This window comes from Rhodamnia argentea, chromosome 3 (assembly GCF_020921035.1).
Source record: "Rhodamnia argentea isolate NSW1041297 chromosome 3, ASM2092103v1, whole genome shotgun sequence".
NCBI lineage: Eukaryota > Viridiplantae > Streptophyta > Magnoliopsida > Myrtales > Myrtaceae > Rhodamnia > Rhodamnia argentea.
Window position 1 is genome coordinate 34,731,756 of NC_063152.1, and position 25,230 is coordinate 34,756,985.

General features: G+C 39.5%; 4 protein-coding genes across 6 annotated transcripts; 2 read left to right on the forward strand and 2 right to left on the reverse strand.

The window, feature by feature from the left end:
- Positions 1-609: 609 nt before the first annotated feature.
- LOC115757595 (plastidal glycolate/glycerate translocator 1, chloroplastic) lies at positions 610-4,791 on the forward strand. The gene is made up of 9 exons (XM_030697896.2): positions 610-649; positions 703-1,214; positions 1,328-1,643; positions 2,177-2,438; positions 2,549-2,664; positions 3,141-3,250; positions 3,713-3,890; positions 4,109-4,238; positions 4,385-4,791. Exons 1-9 carry the CDS (start codon positions 625-627, stop codon positions 4,533-4,535), a joined length of 1,800 nt encoding a protein of 599 aa, XP_030553756.2. The 5' UTR covers positions 610-624; the 3' UTR covers positions 4,536-4,791.
- A 2,159-nt stretch (positions 4,792-6,950) lies between these two features.
- Positions 6,951-9,142, forward strand: LOC115757583 (protein BASIC PENTACYSTEINE7). 2 transcript variants are annotated; one of them, XM_030697877.2, is made up of 2 exons: positions 6,951-7,100; positions 8,154-9,142. In XM_030697877.2, the coding sequence occupies exon 2, from the start codon at positions 8,264-8,266 to the stop codon at positions 8,966-8,968; it is 705 nt and encodes a 234-aa protein (XP_030553737.1). In that variant the 5' UTR covers positions 6,951-7,100; positions 8,154-8,263; the 3' UTR covers positions 8,969-9,142. The 2 variants fall into 2 exon arrangements, with proteins under 2 accessions (XP_030553737.1, XP_048132596.1); XM_048276639.1 differs by having other exon boundaries at positions 6,972-7,102; positions 8,187-9,142.
- An 837-nt stretch (positions 9,143-9,979) lies between these two features.
- Positions 9,980-13,535, reverse strand: LOC115757582 (phosphoribulokinase, chloroplastic). Its single transcript, XM_030697874.2, has 5 exons — positions 12,558-13,535; positions 11,773-11,857; positions 11,600-11,684; positions 10,926-11,170; positions 9,980-10,458 (listed from the first exon to the last, which is right to left on the reverse strand). Exons 1-5 carry the CDS (start codon positions 13,112-13,114, stop codon positions 10,207-10,209), a joined length of 1,224 nt encoding a protein of 407 aa, XP_030553734.2. The 5' UTR covers positions 13,115-13,535; the 3' UTR covers positions 9,980-10,206.
- A 3,980-nt stretch (positions 13,536-17,515) lies between these two features.
- LOC115734027 (geraniol 8-hydroxylase-like) lies at positions 17,516-25,164 on the reverse strand. 2 transcript variants are annotated; one of them, XM_048276636.1, is made up of 2 exons: positions 24,263-25,164; positions 17,516-18,257 (listed from the first exon to the last, which is right to left on the reverse strand). In XM_048276636.1, exons 1-2 carry the CDS (start codon positions 25,142-25,144, stop codon positions 17,910-17,912), a joined length of 1,230 nt encoding a protein of 409 aa, XP_048132593.1. In that variant the 5' UTR covers positions 25,145-25,164; the 3' UTR covers positions 17,516-17,909. The 2 variants fall into 2 exon arrangements, with proteins under 2 accessions (XP_048132593.1, XP_048132592.1); XM_048276635.1 differs by lacking the exon at positions 17,516-18,257 and adding an exon at positions 21,156-21,898.
- Between the last annotated feature and the right edge of the window lie 66 nt (positions 25,165-25,230).

The window sequence follows — 25,230 nt, forward strand, 5'->3', positions numbered from 1 at the left end:
CTTTTTTTTAGGGTTAATACCACGAAAAATTTCAAACTGGTACATTTGTGACAAATTTATCCCAAATTTATACACTTATGACAAATTTGCCCCAAATTTTTTTTTCGATAGCCAAAAATCCCAAACTAGTACATTTGTGATAAATTTACCCTAAACTAATTTTTTTACTATCAAAAATCTCAAATTGGTACATATGCGACAACTTTACCCTTCATTAATTTCCGTTAAATTGGATTAATACCATGAAAAAATCTCAAAATGATAAAATAGTGGGTAAAAATCTCAAACGTACACGTCCGACAATTGTCACATGTCATTTAAATTAGCAATTTGACAATAAAATTTAACAAAAATTGACGGTTGGTCAATTTGTTATAGGTATATTAGTTTGGGGTAAATTTGTTAAAGTTATACATGTTTAGAATTTTTGGTGGTCAAAAAAATAGTTTGATATAAATTGTTATAAGTGTACTAGTTTGTGATTTTTCATGATATTAATCCTTTCTTTTAATGTTGGAAAATTCTTACTTATGGTGAATAATAAAAAGAAAAATATCATTGGTTTCGAGATCGATCCTGAAATTGGATGGATCGATTCTCGATTTCACAAACTGAAAATCGATCATGCCCGATTTGATTTTAGATTTCAAGGTAAGAACTCATCCGTCCCGAGCCAACCACCCCAGATATTTTTTTTTTTTTGGGTCGAAATCCCATATGGTCCAAATCTCATCTCCAATATTTTACCTTCATTCTCTGTAGTCCATACAAACTCAACTCTCCAAGAAAGGCCCGCACCAGATAACAGCCAAAAAGATGGTTCCTCTCTCTCCCTCTCCCTCTCCAAGAATTCCCCGCCACTTCCTCGGTTTCTTGCCATGGCGATTATCTCAGCCACACTCCACCACTCACCCTCCCGTCTTTTCAATCACCACCGCAGACACTGGGAGAAGCCCTTTTCTTCAAGTTCGCTCATTTCGCCTTCTTGCGCCGGAAGAATCCAATCGTTCGCATCGTCACGACTCGTTTGTAGCGATGGCCAATCCGCCGATAAGAGTCCCAGTTTGGAGAAATCATGTTCCGGAATCAGAAACGATTCTGGGTTCTCTGCCAGGTTCTTGCAAATGGGTGTTGAGAAAACCTGCTCTGATCGAACACTTCTGGTGAAGTCAGCGAGTGCAGACAGTGGTGGCACTTCCGCAATCTCTCAAAAGGTTCTCTTTTTCTTTTTTTGAGTCACTTGGCATGTTGTATGGGTTCTCAGCTGGCACGTTTTAGCCATGTTTCAAAAAATTTGATCAAAGGATGTCTTTGATGTGCATTTTAGGCCTTTGGGGTGTTGCATTTGGTCGTCTCGCTGGGGATAATCCTTGCAATGGATAAGTTCTTGAAGAAAGCGTTTGTCGCGGCGGCGATCAAGTTCCCGAGTGCTCTGTTCGGAATGTTCTGCATATTCTCTGTTCTGATGATTCTTGATTTAACAGTGCCCGCCGCAGCCACCGGTTTGATGAGCTTCTTTGAGCCGGCGCTCTTGTTCATACAGAGGTGGCTTCCACTGTTTTATGTTCCATCTCTGGTGGTTTTGCCTCTTGCTGTTAAGGACATTCCTGCGGCTTCAGGGCTCAAAATTTGCTTTATTTTGGGTACCGCTCACTTTGATCACTGTGTAGTTATGTGTTTTTCCCTCACTGTGGTTGCTTGTGTTGTGACTATCTCGTGAAATCTAATGACCTTTTAACCAGAGTCTGGCGCTTCTCCTATGGCCTATCTTCACTTTGTCTTTCTGGGTTCTATCGTGCATGTCAATGAGTTGGTGCACCATGATGGCAGAGTATTACTTCAGAATGCAATATTCCCAGTGCTGTGAATGAAGCTCCTCATTGATGTTGTCTTTGTGAAGACAATAGCCTAGAAGGAAGCACAGGATGAAATCACAATCTTCATGCGTAGACTTTCAGACTTTGAGATTATAAGAAGCTCACATTGCAGTTTGATATGAGAGTTCACGTGACGATAAAATGTAAAATAGGTGGAAAGAAAAGAAAATGCAAGCCATCTATTTTAGCTTGTCTGGATAAGTTGAGTGGTGTCTTGCTGTTGCCAGTTGGGCTTAATAGGTGCATCTGTTAGATACATATTTTTAACTCTGCAACTGTTTTCATTTTTTCTGTTGCAGTTGGAGGATGGTTGGCTTCACTTTCTGTAGCTGGTTATACTGCGATTGCAGTAAGAAAACTTGTTAAGACAGAGATGACGGATGCTGAGCCAATGGCGAAACCTTCACCATTTTCGTCACTTGAATTGTGGACTTGGAGTGGTATTTTTGTTATATCATTCATTGCAGCATTTTTGTACCCAACTGCTCTAGGAACCAATGCCAAAACATGCCTTCCTTTCCTCCTGGCATCCACCGTGATAGGCTTCATGGTTGGTTCTGGGTAATTTCTGCTTCCTATGAGCAAATTTGCATCGTAGAAGTCCTGCAGGATCTATATTTTATTGATGTATAAGTGTTCAAAAGGCCATCTTCATAAGCTTTCTTTCTTAGGTTGCCATCTGGTGTGAAGAAAATTTTCCATCCAATTATTTGCTGTGCATTGTCGGCAGACCTGGCAGCACTTGCATTTGGGTACCTTTCGAAGTCTGGACTGAATCCTGTCCTAGGTAAACTGTTGTGAGGTCATAACTGTTACTTGATTTGGATGATTTGCTTAAACTGATCGGAAGGTGGTTTGCATACTTCTGCGTCATTAAGATCCAACTAACTATTTGTATCTCATGTACACCTCTTTAAAATCTCTCCAGTTCACTTGATGCAATTCTGGCCTAGAAAAATAGGCAAATATGCATAGCTATGTGGCCTTCTTTAAGGAGGAAAAATTAATGTCCCCTAGCGGCGGTAAAGTAGTTATGAAGCAGTATTTCCATCAATCATCCCTATGCCACTCCATTCTGTTGCTTTATGACTTTTTGATTTGCATCCTCCTTAGAGTAGATGGACATTGTTTTTCTTTATGGATGACATAATTTGAAGTATAATGGCGTTGCAATGGTGACTGAGTCCATTAGTTTGATCTCAGATGGTTCATGATGTCCAGAAATCTGCAAAACTTTCAATCTGATACCTAACGTACTCACAGGATACTACCTTACAAAGGCATCTGCCAATCCTGGAGCTGGTGACATTCTAATGGGATTCTTGGGATCTGTAATTCTCTCCTTTGCGTTCTCCATGTTCAAGCAGAGAAAGGTAGCTTATATCTTCTTATCCAGTTACTCAGATTGTAAATTAACCCCCAGTTCTAGATACTGCTGTTATGTTGAGTGGCTAGTTTGGAGCACAGTTAACCCTTCTAAGCAAGTAGTGCAGGTTAAACAGTTATTAGCTAGTTTAGGAGGAAAACTTGCTGATACATTTAATTCATGCTATTATAAGCTTTCTTAAGAGCTTGGATGTCTAGGAAACATGAAAAATTGAAGTTGAAAGAACATTTTATCGGTTGGAATGGAATCATTCTTTCTCGTACCAGCATGTGTGCACCTTGTGGTTTGGTGAGAAACTAGTCAAGAAAGATGGTTCAGTTATATTAAACTTAGCTGCTAATTCATATTTCTTCTTCAGTCCAATTGCAGTCCACTGGTTGGTAACTTGAGAATCCCTTTTTATTCTCATTTTGGCTGCAATTACAATCATCATTCTCTGCTGTTGCAGCTTGTTAAGAGACATGCAGCTGAAATTTTCACGTCGGTGATCGTCTCAACAATTTTCTCTTTGTACTCAACTGCTTTAGCAGGACGACTTGTTGGACTAGAACCAACTTTGACGGTGTCGATTCTGCCTCGATGTATTACTGTGGCATTGGCCCTGAGCATCGTGTCTCTATTTGAAGGTATTCTAGATTTTCGATTGAACTGCAATTGACATTCAATAGGAGATTACGTCTGTAATCATCTTTTCTAAAGCACAATTGAAGCCCATGTGAGAGCGAGAGATTTCTTTAACATTTCTTACTCAATAAGCATTTTCTTTCCCTGAGTGAGGTATTTTTTCTGTAAATGGCGAGTGGAAATTCATGCTCAAATTCCGTTTCTCTCGAGACTGGTGCAGGCGCCAATTCATCTGTCACAGCTGCTGTGGTGGTGGCAACGGGTTTAGTTGGAGCAAACTTTGTGCAAGTGATGCTGGATAGACTTAATTTTCGCGATCCTATTGCCCGAGGAATAGCTACTGCATCGAGGTACGTTTACTGAACACTTTGCCATCTTTCTGGAATGTGGCCATGTCACACACTGTTCTCCACCCAATGAAATTCTAAGGACTGATTGAGTAAGAGACGCAAATACATAATCATTTCTGAAACTTGTATCTCACGCTATCCTGTAGTGCCCACGGATTGGGAACAGCAGCATTGTCGGCAAAAGAACCTGAGGCTCTCCCTTTCTGTGCCATTGCCTACGCTCTGACCGGCATCTTCGGCTCCTTGATTTGCTCGGTTCCTGCCGTCAGGCAAAGCTTGATTGCGATAGTCGGCTGAGACTACAAGCAGCATCTCGCCGCTCCGACTCCGCGTTCTTCCGGCCTTCTCACCAGATCCGTTAGGTTGCTACGCTCAAAGGTGTACAGAGTTCAGAAGAGTCCCCTTCTATGATTGTCCCCATTGCTTTGGTAAACTGGGTCAGTCCAGTAGTTGGAGGACTTGCATTGCCACCAGGACTCTGTCTTAGTGTCTAGCGTTTTTCTGTTCATGTAAATGAAGAAAAACAGAGAATCGACATCAACTGGTATTGATGGTACTTTCAGCGTCTCTAATGTAGTTTAGCTACAACATGGAAATAATTATTGGTAAAATAAAAAAAAAACGATTTTGGGCGATCGGCATTGATTACTCCGGATGTTGTCATAACGGTCACGCTCGGGATGAAATAGCCGATCGGAGTCTAACCCGCTGCTCGCATAATCCTGTCTTGAGGTTAGCGAGCTTGTCATAATAGCCCGACAATGCCCGAATATACTTCCCATGAGGGCATCACTTCACAAATCACATTTCGGTGTTGCCAAGAAATTAAAGGGTTTTTTTCCAATTTAATTTTTTTTTAAAAAATATTTACAAAAATATTTTTTAAAAATAAATATTTACAGATCTGGGCTTCGCTTGGCGGTTGAGCTGCCGAGTAGCTAAGCTGTTGGGCCCAGCATGGCTGCTCGGTAGCTGGGCTACCGAGCAAGGTTGGGGTTATCTTTTTTTTTTTTTTTTTTTTTTTTTTTAAATTTATAAATTTCATTTTTTAAGTGTTTTAATTATTTATATTTATAATATTTAGTTTATTTCGTATTTTTTAAACATGTTTATATTTATTTTATTTATAATTTTTTTTGCGAAGTTTATCTTTATAACATAATTAGTAATAATTAATACAAAAAATGATTAAGATCTATAAGTCATAAATAATGTTGTAATTATGTAATTAATTGAAAATATTCATAAAATAAAATTTGTAAGATATATAAAATTAGTTGAAAATATTTATAATATAAAATTGGTAAAATATTCATATAAATAATGTTGTAATTATGCAATTCGGTCGACTAAAAAGATTGAAAGAGGAGGAAAGAGGGAAATGAGGGTTCATTTGATATCGAGAAATAGCACCGAATGGAGAAAAATGCAAAATTGTCAAGGAAAACGGTGTTTTTTGGGGAAAAAGCCGGGCTTTTCTTTTTGTGATATAACGTAATATAGCCGCAAGAATATGCTGCAGGAATATGTCGGAAACCACAATAATAGATAGATGGGAAACCGCAACGAAAGAGTTAAAAACCGCATGGAAAGATAAAAAACCATAGCAAAAAAGTGGAAACAAGTAAAGAAATGACAAAACTTTGGAAGAGCATATCTCATCGCTTAGGCGTCCGTTTGAGATGATTTTTTTTTTTTATCTCATCGCTCACAAAAAGAAAAGCCCGGCTTTTTCCCAAAAATGCCGTTTTCCTTGTCAATTTTGCATTTTTCTCCCTTCGGTGTTACTTCTTGATATCAAATGAACCCTCCTTTCCCTCTTTCCTCCTCTTTCAATCTTTTTAGCCGACCAAATTGCATAATTACAACATTATTTATATGAATATTCTACTAATTTTATATTATAAATATTTTCAATTAATTTCATATATCTTACCAATTTTATTTTATGAATATTTTCAATTAATTACATAATTACAACATTATTTATGAATTATAGATCTTAATAATTTTTTGTATTAATTATTACTAATTATGTTATAAAAATTAGCTTCGAAAAAAAAAATATAAATAAAATAAATATAAACATGTTAAAAAAATACGAAATAAACTAAATATTATAAATATAAATAATTAAAACACTTAAAAAAATAAAATTTATATAAAAAAAAAAGATAAACCCAGCCTTGCTCTAGCAAATTGGCCGCAAGCGACTATCTTTGGGCCCAAGAGACCTAGTCGCTCGGTAGTTGGGCTATCGAGCGGGCCTCACTCGGCAACCCAACTACCGAGCGAGGCCCAAATCTGTAAATATTTATTTTTAAAAAATATTTTTGTAATTATTTTTTTAAAAAAATTAAATTGGAAAAAAACTCGAAATTAAATCATATTTCATGAATACCAAACAAATTAAAGTAAAATTTACTTTCATTGAAAACACGAAAAATAAATAATTTAAAAAATATTTATTTAAATATGATTGCTTATATCGCTTGAAATAATTAATTATTATTATTTATAAATAATATAACTTTTTTATAATTATGTATTTTTCGCGAAACAAATAAAATTATTCTAAATCTTGTTTTGGTGTCCCGAAAATAATGAATCTCATCCGTTCGTACCATCAGGGTCAACGGTCTGGATCCGCAATAGACACGGGATCTCACTCGCGCAGGAACGTGCCCTGCAAACCCTCCAACTGGCGCGTGGGGCAAAGTTTCGACTGAGCTCTCGGTGCGCTGAAAAATGGTCAGAAACAAAAGGCGAAAAAGGAAAGAAAATCGTCTGAACAGGAACAGTCTTCTTTTGCTTCTCAGCTGCGAGCGAGTGAAGTTCTTCCGAATCGCACCCCCTTTGCAGGTAAATCGAAGCTAAAAATCGTTCCTTTTCTTAGGAATAGCGTGGCGAAGCCGATCGGTCCGTCGTTTCCTCGTTTGTTTTGACGAATTTGATGCCGTTTCGTGGTTGTTGAAGCTTTACTTAATCTGCTTACTGGTAGTAGTGAGGTGGGATAGATTGTTTCTCTTCGGCCTTATTGTGGGTCGTTTCGTTGTTTTGTTGGGTGAGGTGGGTGTGCATGGTCACAGGTCGATGTGATGAGCCTGAGTCTGTTTCTTGCTGGCCCTTTTGGTGTGTTTTGAGGGTTTTTAGCTGCTTCGACTATATGTGGTTAAAATGTTGGACTGTGCTGCAATCTGCTGGCTTATGTAGGCATTTCGGTGGCTGATGATTGTTCAGCTCCTGATTTTGTTCGTGGGTTTACTAGATTTGTGATTAGAGTTATGAATTAGTTTGGGTTTTGGGTGGAAGTGCAGCTTGCTTTTTCCTTTGGTTGATTTGAGATTTTGCGAGGTGCAAACTTTGTCGGTGTTGCTTCTCCGAGTAGAGAGGCAACTCTCGTCCCTTGTGAAGTATTCCAAGTTCCTATTTTGTGGAATGGAAAAGGTGCTGCATGAGATTGGTTTTTTCCTATCTAGATTATAGTTTTTTCTGGTCCTTAAGATGCTATATGTTCTGCTGGTAGATATTCGTTGTCTCTCTTCTAGACATTGCATATTGCTTGTATTGTTGAATGATTTTAGCAGTAATTGGAAAGTTTGCAAATATACTGGTTGTACGGGATAAATGCCTTTAACTTATCAATGTGGATTTGACTTGGACAGCGATGAACTTTTAATAGATGTTGGCATCTGCATAACTATGATACAAAAGTTCGAGTGAAAATCCTCTCTTCTTTAAATTAATTTGTCACTATAGTCTTGAAACTGAGTAATCTTGATCTTCTACTGTAATGTGCAAAGTTACCTTCGCAGCACATGTTGGTACTCAAAGCCAACGCAATAGGCATTATGATTGATTTTATTCAACATTTTCCTAACAAATAAACTGGTTTGGACCTTGGTATACTTGAAGTATTCATGCTGTACTTCTTTGCTGACGCCAAGAATGAGAACTGCTCGGAGCGGCCTCTGGATGTAGACATTTATGCTGATTGCTTGGAGAATTTTCAATAGCTTTCAAAGATGGGGACATACTCAAATAGAGGCCATATCATGCCTGATGCTAACAGTGGACCGTCCCTTTCGCATATTGCCTGGTTCTATGGGAGTGGATTTTTCCCTTCTCCAAAAGTCAGCTCAGGTCCTTCCTCACAAGCCCAATTGAACCCAGAAGATGGTCTCCCTGCACCTCCGATTCGTACAGTTGCTTCATCAACTGAGCCCGCAAAGAGCAACAACCCTGGAACAAAATCTGCAAAACCTAAGAAACGTAAGCCCTCTGCAAAAGAATCTGATCAGATTACATCCAAGGTATTGAAGCAAAAGCAACCCAGGAAGAAACAAAGTTCTGGAAAAGGAAAGGGACAGAGCTTCCCAGAAGCAAAACGGGAAAAGAAGGATCTGAACATGAACATTGATTTAACCAACTTCGATTTCTCTGGGGTGCCTTCCCCTTATTGCTCTTGCACTGGAATCGCTCGAGTCTGCTACAAATGGGGGGCTGGTGGGTGGCAATCTTCGTGTTGCACCATCAGCGTATCTGAATACCCGCTCCCAATGAGTTCATCGAGGCCTGGTGTTCGCTTGGCTGGGCGGAAGATGAGCAATGGAGCATATGTGAAGCTCTTAGTAAGATTAGCTTCAGAAGGTTACGATCTGACTCATCCAGTTGATTTGAAGGATCACTGGGCAAGACACGGTACTAATAAGTTTGTCACCATCAAGTAGAGGGGTTAAAGCGATCTTTTTCAAGTAATGTCACTGGTGTAGATAGCATTTCGAGCATCAAGTGTGTCATTCTTCTGTTCAATTGTGGTGTTTTGTTGTATCCTTGTGATGACTCGGTCAAAGTGACTTGGTGGTGTATATAGTTTCTATCTAATGTAGCCTTTTCTATTATATATGCTAATGCTTCTCCAACTCAAATATGCCTTCAATTTTGGCTTTGTAGTACTGATTAAATATCCTTTGCACATTGCTTATTAATTCTCGTTGCAGACTTAAAAAGTTCTATCTTGCTCATGCCCACATTTACAGGAGAGAACTTGAGGTCTCTAGTTTGCTCATGCCCAAAATCAATTGTGGTTCTCTATTGGCAAAGTTAGCAGCTTTAACTGTTAAGAGTACCTCAAAATGCTTCAATACTTGAAAGTACTTTGAAAATGGTCTTCCTGCATTGGGAATGTGGACGGAAAACTATGTAGTACAAAACCAAGTATCACTCCATATCTCCCTCCTCCTTCACTCCTCTCTCTCTTTGATCCTCGTCTTCAACAATTCTTTTTTACTGGAAAAAGTGGCAGAGTTGCTTGTTTGCTTAGCCCCACCATAAACATTTTGTTGCTTAACCCTTGGAAGCTGTTGTCTGAGACTCTGTTTTGACTTCGACACCAATTTCCTTTCTCCCTGTTTTGCTTCTAATTTGGCAGATATATGTTAAATTCCCTAATGGCACCGTATTGAGCTGCCGGTCGGATTCTACTGAATTCAACTCTCTTTGCTATGTGAGGGTTAAGCAATACAAAGACTTTGTTTTTGTTGCAGCGCAGGTTGTTCTGGGAAGTATTGCAGAACCCTGCAAATATGTAGCAGAACCTGCAAACAAACTGATTCTTGAACCAACCTTTGTCAACAAAGGAATTAGGAAAGAATCATCTGAACGCGCCTTCATCACAACGGGACCTAAATATGATTTAAGACTGCTGAGAATTTATGGAAAGAAGAATGCGCAATGCGAAGTGTACCAATCCCTTTTTTGAATTTCATCAAATAACTGATCTCTCCGCCCCTGTTTGTCTATGTTACAGATCTCCATACAACAAATTATCCTGATGACAAAATACATGCAGATCCTTCCCTTCTCAACAATCCTAAATACTCACATTGAACCATGAATGAACAGTGAAAACAGAAGGATTGAATAAGGAGAAAGAAAAGAAGAGGGGGGAACAAGTATTTGGAAGTTCCTAAGCTTTAGTGGCTTCTAATGGTGCGGCTGCTTTGCTGGCTGTGATTTGCTCATAGAGGTCTCTGATTTTTAGCCCGACGATGGTCTGGAAGAGACCTGTGCCATTGTTGCTTCCGGGGAATTCGGAGTGCTTCAGCATCTGCTGGGTGACCTCACCATAGAATTTCGAGGAGAGGTTGCTCAGATGGCTTTCCACATAGATGAGCTCATCTAGTCTGTCAAATTGCCCATCCATCTCCAACACAGACACCTACAGTTCGAAGCATGTAGGAATCGGTTTTATATTTAACAGACACTGCAACTTTTGGACAATGAATGCAATAAATTGTTGATGATGCCGTATAATTTTGAAATGCTAATGCCTCCCAACATTTGGGTCGTGAAAAAAATTGGAAAAAGTACATTTTGTCAGCCTCAATCGAAATATCATGTGAAAATCCTAAGTTTTGACAGATTTATCCATCCTCATTATATCTACCTGAGTACTATGTGAAACCATTGTCATTCAATAAATTTACAAGGATCACGGCATTAAAATGTGAAGTGGGGTGCGCAATCTAAATCAATAGCAGTATTCGTTAGTTCATGTACATTTGGGTTTCAACAGCTTTTTCTGGACCTAAATGTGAAATTTTTCTTGTTTCAGCTGAAGAAGATTGTCATCAACAGAGGATTAACAGTGAGGCGAGAACAAAATCAGGTGATCTTGAGATATACCTCGTGACCGAAGTAAGTCTCGGGGCCATAAGTGAACTTGATACCGGGGTAAGAGCAAGTGAGCTTTCTTCCACATGGGATCCAAGAGATGGTCGAGCCTTCATCGAACAGGTAAACCGGGCTGAAATACTTGACACCCTCTTTCATTATCAACTTTACTCTAAGAATCTTTCCTTCATTATCACCAGGGATTAGCCGTGTCGGCAACACTTCAATCACTGCGTCTGCATACTGCTTTTGTGGGTCTGTGCAGAAAACAAATGAGCTCATGGTAATGAGTACACTGTCCATATGCATGGTAAATGGAGTTTCAAAACAAGTACTTTTCAATGTTAGACAAATACAACCGTGTGTCACGCTGTGAGAAAAGCGAATTTTGGTTTGGATCAAATAGCTACTTTGGGGAACATAAGTACAGTGTGAACATAGATAGTTGAGGTTTAATATCACTTTAAAGGGGTATCACTGTAATGCAGCTGAAACATTGTTCCCCTTTATAAGGAGGGCCAAAGGTGATGACCCTTTAGAGTGTCCCTAACTGGAGTAGCTCGCGGGATCCTTTCAATCGGCATTTGTTCAATGGTCAGTCTAGAAATCTACTACATTTGTATGAGACGAATCAAATCCCAATCAAGGCACAAAAAACTGTAGTTCAGGGAGTGATTTTGATTCACCTATATAGGCTTCGAAATCTGGCTTTCGGGCTTCAATGCTGGCTTTGATGCTCTCGAGACTGTGTCCTCTCTCGGCCATGTCCCTCTGCAATTCATCAGTTATTTTAGGATTACAGGGCATGAATGTAACAGGGGCAACAATAGCAGCCTTTTCCCTGAAACGGATCAAGTACCTGAATTTTCCATGCAAATTTGACCTCATTGCTGATGTCCAAATATATGCTGAAGTCCAGCAAGTCCCTAACACGCTGGTCGAACCTGAACATGCATAATCATGTTAGTTTCCCTTGGTCTTGGCCATCCATCCAAGAGTGGGCGCAGAGTCATCTGTTGATTCTCATACCTTGTTTTAGTTAAACTAAGAAGTGCGTTATCATTGAATATACATATATATATTTCATCGGTATCTTCTCCAAATCTTGGTAGAGGATATTTTCTATGGCAACTTTGTGAATTTGTTAATCAATTAAGACGATCACATTTCAAAGATCTAAATGCAAACTAATTCTAAAGTTCAAGAAAAATATCGAACCCACGAATTTGTTAGGCTGTGATTTGCTGAAATTTTTTATGGTTCAATTAGAATGAGTCTATTCCAGGACTGATAGAGAGTTCGTCATCTCAGCTCAATCTGTCTGCCATAAATGAAGGGGCATGGGAGTGAATTGGGCCGGTGCGAGGCCCATCAGACAAAAGGTGATAAGGACACTGCATGTTCCTTAGCCACAGGAAATCCTGCTCGAGGCACTGAATTTAGTTTCTGTTATCACTAGTTATCTGAAAAATCAAACTCTTCCTGTCCACCTACATTATTCTACTTATACTCTAAATCAGAATACACAACGTATCAGCTTGATTAATCCTTCTTGACAGTGCAGAACAATAGATGACTATTAGACCATCTTCTAATCATAGAGAAAAAAAGAAGATAGTGTTGCAATCTGAAGATAGTACTTACATTGGGTGAAGTCCCTCAATGACCAGGATCTTGGGAGGCTTGGTGAGCTCAGGAGGGTCCAAGAGGCCAGTGACGTGGTTATAGATAGGCTTATCCACAGCCTTGCCTTCCTTCAATGCCTTAACCTGTTCGTACATGAGATCAAAGTCGTTGGCCCTTGGGTCAAGTGCGGTCACTCCCTTCTCTTTCCTCCCAGTCCTGTCCAGGGAATGGTAGTCGTCGAGGCATATCACGGTGGTCGTGTCGCTGATGAGGGTGTTCGAGTCCGGGTTGCCTCCCTTCGGCGGCTCGGCGGCGCCCCCGAACACGCTGGTCAGCCTCCTCATGAAGGTGCTCTTGCCGCAGCCCGAGTCAGCTGCTAGGCCAATCACCACCGTGTCCCCAGAGCACCTGATCACCCATGGGACTGTGGTGATGCCCCTGTTGGCGACCCTCTTGCCACTGTTGTAGAACAAGATTTGCTTCTTCTGGTTGAACCCCAAGTGGGTCTTGGAGGGTGTGGAGATTGAGCTTGTTGAGTGGAGGGATTGGGTAGTGTAGACTGTACAAACTGCCATTTCTCTTGATTCTTGCTCCTTCCCTCTCTCTGCCTGGAGAGCAATTCTAAGCCTTTCAACAGGGTGAAGAGCTATATGATCTTGGGTTGTGGGTATATACCAAGTAGGTTCTTGGATAGAATGGTCTCTGGTTTCAATGAACCAATTTGGAACACAAGTTTTGAGTGACGTGAATTTTGGATGGAGACTGAAGTACAGTGGTTTTTTGTGATGGGATACAAAAATGAAAAATGTCAGCTTGATGGATGGAGGCTTATGTGTCCTTCTTGGGATTGGTTTATGTGGCCAGACCTTGGTTCGGACAAAAACTTGGGAGATGATCTGGACGTGGCAAGAGAAAGAAACATGGGTGGCCCAAACAGAAAGGGCTGCCTTAACTATGAATAGTCATTGAAAAGTAAAACTACTGCACAAGATATTTTTAGCAGTTTAATTTGAGAAACGGGCTTCATGAAGGGTTTGTGTGAGAGTGATTAATACAGAGGAATGGGAAAGCTTGGTGGTCATTTGATGCGGGTTTGGATATTTGGCAGGACACATGGCATGGTGTGGCTGGCTGGTTCAAGATGAGGAGTGTAAGGTTGTGGAGTGGGGCGAGAGGTTATGGAGGGTCTCTTCCCTCCATCAAAGTTTTGTACTATTCGATTGAGAATGCATGGAATGACTGAATTCTAGTGTTCTATCGTCACCAAAACAGACTAAAAAAATGCAATATTCTGGTGGTTATATTGAAAAGCACAACCTTCAAGCTTAGCCACAACACGACCAGAGATGGGCAAGAAAAGTGAGAGGAGAAAAGAGAACTAATTGAACATCATGGTCAAGAGGAGCGAACGATGCATATTTATATATAAAAGCTTAGCCACGAAACAACCAGAGATGGGCAAGAAAAGTGACAGGAGAAAAGAGAATTAATTGAACATCATGGCCAGGAGGAGTGAACAATGCATACATACATACATACATACATACATACATACATACATACATACATACATAACACACACACACACACATATGTATGTATATATATACATATATTAGTGTGTTTCGTATTGGCAATGCTCTAATACGAGAAAAGTGTCAAAAAAGTGCTAAACTTATTGCATTGATGCCAATTCACTCATAAACCTTCCAATTGTGTCAATTCGGTTGTAGGCCTTTTGTATTTATGCCAATCGAGTCCATCCGACCAATTTTGATAGGAAATCGTTGAGGTGGACACCGACGGTCTTACGTAGCACGGCTAGCGCTCAAATGAGCTTTTTAAATAATATTTTAATATTGTTATTTCATTAATATTTTTTCTTGGTTTTTTCTTTTTATTTTCAATACTTTTTTTAATTGATTGAGGGCAGCGAGGACCGGTGACCCTTGCTAGCATTGGACAAGGGCTGCACGCCCTTGCCGAATCTAAGCGTCGTGGCCTCGCCTAGACCCCACAAGCCCTTGCCTAGCGGCCGGTGAGGGCGTTGCGGCTCTCGCTCGAGGCCGACAAGGGTCAATCGGTGACTCTTGTCGGCCCTCAATAAAAAAAAGAGTAAAGAAAAGAAGAAGAAAAAAAATTAATAGAAACTTTAAAAAAATGTACATATCAAGCATCGACCTTGTTACGTAAGACGATTGGTATCCACGCTAACGATTTTCGGCCAAAACTAGTAGGATTAACTCAATAGGCACAAATGCAAAATATTTAAGACTAAATTGGTATAATTAAAATGTTTAGGACTGAATTGACACCGATACACACATAATTTATTTGTATGTTTTTTTTTTTTGGGTTTGAAATACCCATTTAGATTTTTTTAAAGAAGATATTAATATTCGAACCTGATTTGACTAATCTCCTAATTAGGATGAAAAGCAAACCTCCTATCATGTGCATCAAATTGGACTCTACTACAAGGTAGAGCGCTCGTGCGAGCCTTTAGATTACTTTGAGTGACATGTGATTCTAAAATGAAATTATCCTCATTCAAAACCAACGCTTTAGCTAACTTTTGGGGGTTCACTATAAGGGATGATATCATTCGACCGCATATATATATAAGAAGAGCAATTTGTACTGATTTTGCACGTCAATTGAGTCGTTTGCCATGTGTGTTTCTATATTAGCAATTTAACAGGTATATTAGACGGAAGCTAATGGATGATAGACTTGTCGTGGGTTTGGACTTTTAGGGACATGAGAATTAGTTTGAGTTAAATGTATTATAGATATACCAATTTGGTGTGATATTAACCAAGGTAATTGTCCAAAAAATTTTAAATCTATTATACAACGGTTTACTAATTTGTAAATCTTTCAATTGTGCTATTTTAGTCATATACCATTTCATTATTTGCCAATACAAAATTTCCCGCCAATAGAAGTCGCTGATGTGGACGCTAATCATCTTATGTAACACAACCAGCATTGACATGGATAATTTTTATAGGTTTTTTATTTTATGAATTATTTATTTATTTTTTCATGCTGTCGACCATAGGGAAAAAACGAAAGGAAAGGAAAAAAGAGACAAGAAAAGAAAAAGAAAAATAAAAAGAAAAGGAGAAATGGAAAAAAATTTATTAAAATTCTAAAAATCATCCACGTTAGTGCCAATTTGACTATTTCAACAATCTAACCATGTTATAGGGACAATTTTATGAGGGAATGAACCCTAATTTCCTCCTATTTCCACTTCAATCCATCAAGCAAATATTTCATAGCCCTTTTCTAGGGACAATTGTCAAAAAAATTCTATTCCTATTGCACGGTGGCCAATTCAGTTTTAAACTTTTAAATTTTGTCAATCTAATTCTAGAATTTTTGATCATTTACCAATTTTTTTTTTTGTCAAAGATGATTTACCAATTTAGTTCTCAAATTTTTGAAAATTTTCCAATATAGTCCTACCGGCTAATCTTGACTAGAAATTGTTGCCGTAGGATGGCATGATAGCTAGTATCTTCGTTAGCGATTTTCGTCAAAAAATTGTCCAAAAGTACTATATCGAAAAATTATCAAAAGATTTAGAACCAAATTGAAAAATTAAAAAATTTAGGACTAAATTGGTCATCGTATAATGATGAATTTAGTTCGATGGATTCAAGGATTTCATTGGACTTTTTGGTTTTAATGCACACAAACAACAGCAAGAGGCCACCCACCGATCGGTGGTCGAGTTGGTTCGAGTTCGGTTCCTTTTCACAAGGGGTCCCGGGTTCGAAACTCCTCGGCGCCGGTGTTTTAAGTGGTGGGTCGTGGTGGTGAGCTCCTACGCTAGCCCCCCTCCCCCGGGGACTAGTCGTGCTCCACCGCTGGTTGAGCGAATCTCGCCGGCCGCGCGGAACCTTGGTTATCCAAAAAAAAAAAAAAAACAACAGCAAGAGGCCTTTACCATAAAAAAAAAAACAACAGCAAGAGGCCAATCCTATTACAAGCCCAAATCATCATGATCTCACCAAGGGTAACCATCGGGCCTTTGATTGGCCCATTACTGACTACTGAGTAATGCCCAATCCAAAATTGGGCACGAGATGAATTCGGCTGTACTCTTTCTACACATGGGAATACACAAAAATTCCACCTCTTTTTCCGCATTATTCTTAACTTCTCTACCTTTATTTCTATTTTTACTAAATGAACTCCAATAGAAATTAGACCATGTAGAAAAAGTGAATTGTGACTTAAGGATAGAGTGGAAAACACACTACGAGCCAAACCTTTGGACCGGACAAGTCGGGTCGGGTACCAAGTCCTTGTCGGTTGCGGATCAAAGATCACAAATATTCATTCAAGATCAAAGACTACATCCTTGTCACCCGCGGATTAAAGATCACAATAGCAATAGAATACCCGTTCTCATTCGAGGGTCTGTCAACATTTTTTTGAATTTCAGTAGTTCTTCCATGAGTTCCAATTTAATTTCTTGCATGTAGTTTCAACGATGTGCAACTTCTCGCAGTTAACATTTTTCGTACTTTGATTTCTAGTCCTTCAAGTTTGCTGCACTTTTATTTAACCTTAGTATTTACAGTTCCGGTACTTTAAGTTTTAGCAGTACAATCCTCCTTCAAAAAAACATTTCAAAGCCTTTTCCATCTTGTTCTCGGAAGTTGGCACAACTTTGACATGGAAAAACATAACATTTTGCACGAGTTTAGAACAGTTTTGAGGCTTGAGACCGGAGTTTGAACTTGAATTCTGATTTCCCGGTAGTAGCCTATCGTCAAATTCGTGCTTTAACTTGGTGATTTTCTCCCCCAACATATTAAGCGGCGTGGTTTAAGCAGGTGAATCGTGTTTAACATCGGACAAAAGTTCGTCACATCACTTAATATTCGAATTCACTAAACTGGTGTTATTTTATCTAGCACTGTCTGTTTTTATGTTGGAAGGCTCGCCAATCGCTTCATTAACATATTAGTAGTACAGGAAACTTTCACAAAAGTGCTAGCTTAGTTTATTGGAGCTTTCAAAGCATAAACAGTTCCTAAAAATCACTTCGAGACGCCAATCAAAGTCATCAAGGATCAGTCACGACTTCCTATCCAATCTAAGCTAGGAATTGCTCTTAAAGGTATGGGCTTTCTCAATGTAACTCCAAATTGCTCATGCATATCCAAACTCTCGGGCGCTATTCCCTCGCAAAGTTTCCAGTTAAACGATCGAATGGGGGAAGCCACCACGAGATGAACCATCCGGACGGTGAGCGGCAACCCGGGGCAGATCCTTTGGCCCGTGCTGAACTGGATGTACTCAAAATCCCTCCCTCTATAATCCACATTTGAACCCAAGAACCGCTCGGGCCTAAACAACATCGGGTCCTCCCAATAGTTTGGGTCTCGCCCTATGGCCCACGCATTCACCAGGACTTGCATGCCCTTTGGGATGACGTAGACGCACACTTCCACATTGTTTCTTGAATCTGTAAGGGAGGAGGAGAGGCGCCGCCGGGTGGAGGTGAAGTGTCTCCACGACGATTGCTTGGAGATATGGGAGGTGGTGAGTGTCCAATTCTTGAATTGGCCACTTGGTGCCGATGACCGTGACAAGTTCGTTTCTTGAATTTTGGAGGAGGCTAGGATTGTGGAGGAGTTCTGCCATTGCCCATTCCGTCGTTAGCGCATATGTGTCGCTTCCAGCAATGAATAGATCTTGTGTCAAGTACATTCAAAAGTAAAATGCGTTGGATATATTGAGTTATATTCATAATACTTCAAAGTAGTTGTGTCTTCGGAAAAAATTATGAATTAAATAATTCGTGATTGCTGATATCGAAGACATATCAATTCTAAACTTTGAGAAAATGACACAAATAATTCATAAACTTTAGCCCAATGTGGAAAAATTGTCCAAGAAATCCTAAATTTATTGTACAATGGCAATTTAGTCCTAAATCTTTCAATTTTGTATCAATTTAGTCTTCAACCTTTTGATAGCTTACTAATTTTCGTGCCAATTTGTCATCAATCTTTTGATGATATGCTAATTTAGTCTTAACCCTTTTAACAATTTGCCAATTTCGTTTTTCCGACCAATTTTGATTAATTAGAAATCGCTGATATAGTGGTCTAGTCGGGGATTACATTGCACATCGAGCCAAAGTTCATGAACTATTTGTGTCATAGACGCTAACTTTTAACCTAATGCTATCCAACACATAGTAAACAGGAAACAAATACATCAATGATTGAAGTTCAAATTCATTTCACCAATGTATAACACCTAATTTCTCATGTGATGGACAACAAAACGGTATCGTGACTTCTATGATGCACGACATTCATTGGAATATGTTTAAAATGAGCTTTTGAAGCCATTTTCTTTCCTTGTAATGGACTCTAATATAGCCAGCGTCAAATGGCGTTTCACGAGCAAAAGCTTCAAAGATGTTAGGACTGATCAGTGTTACTAATACAAGACTAATCTGTGTGGCAGTTCACCTAATTTAAGGGAAAGAATAATACATAATGATCTCTAACACTTCAATCGGACCCGTCAGGCAAATTTCACCTAACGACGAACTGCTTGCTGCAGTATAATCACTCTTTAATACGATTATTACGGATGATAATCTAAAATAATTAGTACATGAAAGAGGCAATATCAATCTGGAAGATTGCGACGCTGCTATTTCTTCAACGGTTGTCGCTTTAATGACCTTGTCGTTTACGCGATGAAAATAAACTATGCTTGCAGCTTTGCATTATTGACATTGTCGTTTGTGCGCACTGGTATTATTTAGAAACTTCAGGTACTATTTTGATTTATTATTCTAATCTGTTCTAAATTTTGTGGGTTTGCTTCATCATAACAAACGTAAGGTCGTGAATCACGACCCAACAAGACCAAGATCTGGAAAATTCTCCTTACGAACATTTTTTTTTTCAAATATAAGCTTTAACTAAACCCTAACCAACCTCAATATGGAGATTGCTTGTTGTAACTAAAGAGTGCGCTAAAGAAATGTTTGGCGAGTAGTTTCAAGGTGCTGTATACTAAACAAGATGTTTAGCAACTGAAAACACATGTCTCACAAAACTACCTTTCAGACAATAGTATTGCACACCCATAGGAAAATGAGTTGTTGCCTCAAGTTTACAGAGAAATTGGTCAAGTTCTCTCTATTTTGCGAAATGTATGGGATACTAAAAAATTCATCGAAAAATTGAGTTAGTGAGTGATGTAACAAACTCTAATTGAGTGCATACGAATGATTAGGATCTATGTGCAAGATAGCTATGACTTGCTATGCATGTATCTAATCAAAATTTGATTCAAATCCCTTACTAAAAAGTTTTGAGTAACAAAAAAATAATCTTGTCACTAGAAACAATAGCCTTACTATATACATTCTACTACCGGGCACCACTCAAAATCTTAAGCCAACTGTACTCATGAAATCTGGGGCAAAAGTTAGACTTGGTGAGCGTTATCTCTCTCTTTAAATTATTGAAAAGCATGGGGTAGCTAATTGATGACAAAACATGGTTAGCTACTAAAGTAGCAATTATGGCTAAGGTTTTATAGTGGAGGGAGACATATGGGAAAACCCAATTTTCCACTTATAATAGTGAATAATGAAAATCCAGGAATTTGACAATAACTGTTTTACCTGAAGTTTTAATAATTAGAATTTGGGAGCTAGACTGTTGACCATTGGTCCCTTATTTCACGTATAATAAAACTCATCCTCCAGTTAGTTCAAGCACTATGGAGCTTTATTAAGTGCATGCTTCTATTTAGTAAAGCTCTCTAGTTCAGAGATTCTACATTATGATCTTCACTTACCAGGATCATGGCTTGGCTTCATTTGAGGTGACTCCCTCTAGGCTTGGTTGTTACGAAATACCCATAATTCATTACAACTTTAGGTTGGTTCCGTCTATCTTCTAATAGAATAGGCTGCAGACCTCGAGAATTATTTTATGTCTATCCGAGGCTAACCCTTAAGCCCCCCAATTCCTATCAAATTAATTTGTCTTTCTCTGGTAGTAGGGTATTACCAAAAAGACTTATAGAACCTTTTTTTTTTTTTTTTTTTTCGATTTTCAGTAGTTCTTCCTTCAGTTCCACTTTAATTTTTGCATTTAATTTCAGCAATGTTTAACTTCTCATAATTAACCTTTTTCGTACTTGTATTTCTAGTCTTTTAAAGCAATGTTTATTTCGCGAGATATGAATAGTATAGACTACATTTTCTTAAATATGATCACTTCTATCACTTGAAATAATTAGTCAATGGAAAATATTTTCATTATCGACAATAATTTTCCCAGATGGTGAATTTTTTTTTCTCGTTTATTCATTCTCATGAGCAATACAATTGATCCTTTTTAGGAAAAAATTTTCCAAGCCTTTCATTTTCTGTGAAACAAACGAAACTTAAGTTTGCTGCACTTTTATTTACATTAGTATTTACAGTTCCAGCACTTTAAATTTTAGCAGTGAAATTCCCTCTTCAAAAACACATTTCAAGGTAACTTATATTTAAAAGACTGATTAACATGTCTGTTTGTATTCAAACGAAGAATAATCAAATCTCTTATTTGCCAATCGCTCCATTAACATATTAGTAGAACAAGTAACTTTCACAAAAGTGCTCGATATTTTATTGGAGCTTCAGACGCATAGAGAGTTCTTAAAAATCACTTGGAAACACCAATCAAGGATCGATCACGACTTCCTTTTCAATCTAAGCTCGGAATTGCTCGTAAGGGTATGGCCTTTCTCAATGTGACTCCAAATTGCTCTTGCATATCCAAACTCTCCGGCGCTACTCCCTCGGGAAGCTTCCAGTTAAACGATTGAACGAGGGAAGCCACCATGAGTTGAACCATCCGGACGGCAAGCGGTAATCCGGGGCATATCCTTCGGCCCGCGCCGAACGGGATGTACTCGAAATCTCTCCCTCTGTAATCCACATTCGAACCCAAGAACCGCTCGGGCCTAAACGACATCGGGTCCTCCCAATAGTTCGGGTCTCGCCCTATGGCCCATGCGTTCACCAGGACTTGCATGCCCTTCGGGATGACGTACCCGCACACTTCCACGTCGTTCTTGGATCTGTAAGGGAGGAGGAGAGGCGCTGCTGGGTGGAGGCGGAGCGCCTCCTTGACAATTGCTTGGAGATACGGGAGGTGGTGAGTGTCCGATTCTTGGACTGGCCGCTCGGTGCCGATGACCGTGACAAGCTCATTTTTTGATTTTTGGAGGAGGCTAGGATTGTGGAGGAGTTCCGCCATTGCCCATTCCGTCGTTAATGCAGATGTGTCGCTTCCAGCAATGAATAGATCCTGTGTTAAGTACATTCAAAAGTAAAATGTGTTGGAGAGTTGTAATATTTCAGAGCACTTGTATGTCTACAGAAAATTATGAACCAAATTATTAGTAATAAGTGATATCAAAGAAATGTCAATTTTAAACTTTGCGAAAATGGCACAAATGATCCATGAACTTTGGTCTTTGACAAAAAAAAATCCATGAACTTTCGTCAAATATGAGAAAAATAGTTCAAAAAGTCCTGAATCTATTTATTGTACGGCAACCAATTTAATCATAAACCGTTTAGTTATGTCAATTTATTCTTAAACCTTTTAACGATTTGTCAATTTAGTCATTATGAACAATTTTTGCTTGAAATCAATGACGTGGCGGTCTATTCAGGGATTACGTTGCACATTACACCAAAGTTCAAAGACCATATATGTCATTTTCGCTAACGCTTAGCCCATTGCTATCTAATGCATAATAAAGAGGAAGCAAATACATCAATGACTAGAGTTCAAATTCATTTCACCAATGTTTTCCAAATGATTGCTAATGTGATGGACAACAAAATGGTATCATGACTTCTATGATGCACGACGTTCATTGAAATATGTTTAGTATAACCGGTAAATAATTTGAAGTTCAGGCTAGAAAAGAACTTTTAAAGTCATTTTCTTTCCATGAAATGGACTCTAATGTAGTCAGCGTCAGATGACGTTTCACGAGTAGAAGCTTCAAAGATGTTAGGTCCATCTAATGATTGTTACTAATACAAGACCTATCTGTGAGGCAGTTCACCTAATTGAGTGGGACACGTCAGGCAAATCTTCCATTGGACACGCCAGGGAGAGCTCACCTAGCGACTAACTGCTTGCTATTATAATCACTCTTTAATACGGTTATTAAGGATAATAATAAGTAATTAGTCCGGGAAAGAGACAACATCAATCTGGAAGATTGCGACGCTGCTATTTCTCAATTGGTTGTCTCTTTACTGACCTTGTTGCTTACGCGATGAATATAAACTATGTTTTGAGCTTGCACTATCGACATTGTCGTTTGTGCGCACTGGTATTATTTAGAAACTTTAGGTACCATTTTGATCATTATTTAATCTGTTCTAAATTTTCTTTTGGTTTGCTTCATCATGAGAAAATGAAAGTCGTGGATCACGACCAAAACTGGAGAATTCTCCCTACGCATAACTTTTTTTAATATAAGCTTTAACTAAACCCTTAACCAACCTAAATATGGAGATTGTTTGAGAGTACGCAAGAATTTTGGTGATCTAGTTTGGATGCTTTCTTGTACAAGTATGATTTTAATGGGGTGTATGTATGTATGTATGTATGTATGTATGTATGTATGTATGTATGTATGGGGTTTTGCTGTTATTAAAGAGTGAACCAAAGAAATGTTAGTTTCAAGGTGCTATATACAACATGAGGTGTAAGATGTTGGACGAAACTACCTTTTTAGACAATATTATTGCAGACCCACAGGAAAATGAGATGAGCGACGTAACAAACTCTAATCGAGTCCGTGCGACAGATTAGGATCTATATGCAAGGTAGCTATAACTCATGTGGTTAATCAGAATATGATTCAGATCTCCTAGTAATAAGTTTGAGTAACAAAAAATAATCTTGTCGCAATTGTACTGTGCATTCAAGATTGGATCCAATGATGATGACAAACTGAGGGATTGGCGTTTCGTGAGAAAGCAACCGTACGCCACTCAAAATCTTATCGACTGCACTCTTGAAATGAGGGGCAAAAGTTGACTTGGTCAATCTCTTTTTCCCCTTTTTTTTTTTTTATAAATTATTAAAAAGGATGGAGTAGCTAATTGATGACAAAACATCGCTATCTCTGCTATAATTGCAATAGCGACCATTGACACTTGGTCCCTTATTTCATGCCTAATAAAGCCCATCCTAGTCAATTCAGACATTGGAGCTCTATTAAGTACAGGCTTTTATTTGGTATAGATCTCTACTTCAAAGATTCTTGATGTTGCTTATCATAACCACTGACTTTAATCGGGGTGACTCTCTTTGAACTTTGGATCATGAAATACTCAGAGATCATTACAACTTGATGTTGATTTCACTTGTCTTCTAACAGAGCAAGCTGCGGATGTCAAGAATTATTTTATGTCGACCCGAGGCCGACCTTCGATGTCCTCAATTCTTATCGGATTATTTTTTCTTTCTCTGATGGGAGGAAAATATCAGAAAGACTTATAGAAGCTTTGCACCCAGCTTTCTGTTAATCTTTGTAAAGCCATGCCCAGATCCAAAACTTATCATGTAGTTAATTCAAACATGAGCTCTATTAAGTGCGTGCTTGTATTTACTAAAGATCTCTACTTTATGATCTTCACTTACCAGGATCATTGGCTTGATGCTTTGCCGGTTAAAATCGGACCCTTCTTCTTCGCACTGATCCAGAAGCACATCCAAGAAATCACCCCTCTTCGACGATGTGGATGAGCCGGCCGCCCTCTCTTCCAAACGTTTGTCGATGATCCCATCGAATATCTCGTGCAACCTCACGTAAGATGGCCGGATGTGTCGCTTCAAGCCTAGCAAATCGAACCGCCGGATCACCGGGAAGTAGTCCGACAAGTTCGGCTTCCCGGCATCCTCCATGATCCTCCACACCAAGTCCTTGAACTCCTGAGCCGTTTGGAATTCCGGGTCGACAATATCAATCGAGAACATGGTACTCGACATGAGGTTCAAAGTTGTGGCGAAGGCCAGTTGGCCTATGTCGACCTCTTTGCCCAGTGCGCAGCAGTTCTTGATGTGGTCGATGAGCTGGTGGACCTTCTGGTGGCGCAGGTGCTGGAGGGCGTCCAGGCGCCGGGCGGTGAACATCTGGGTGCTGCACACGCGGCGCCGGGCCCGCCACTGCTGGTCGCCGGGGACCCACGCGAGGGTGAACTCCGGATTCGGCTGTGCGGTGATCACGTCCGGGACGGCCCGGTCAGAGAAGTTCTCATCGTGCTTCTGGAGGGTCTCCTGGGCGGCCTCCGGGGACGAGATCACAATGTTGGTCACCGAGCCGAGGTGGAGGGTCATGACCGGGCCGTAGCGCCTGGCCATGTTGAAGAGGGACTCATGGGGACGGGCGCCTAGTTGGATGAGCGAACCGAGCAAGGGGAGGCCGGCCGGGCCGGGGGGAAGGTTCTTGGGTCTTGATGGGAGGAGGAAGGGTTTGAGGAAGAGGAGGAGGGAGATGAGGAAGAGAATGAGGTAGAGTTCCATTTCAGGGTTGGATCTGGCGACTATGGTGATTGGAAATGTCTCAATAATGAATCAGGGAAGCAGCGTGTTGCTGTATAAGGTGAAAA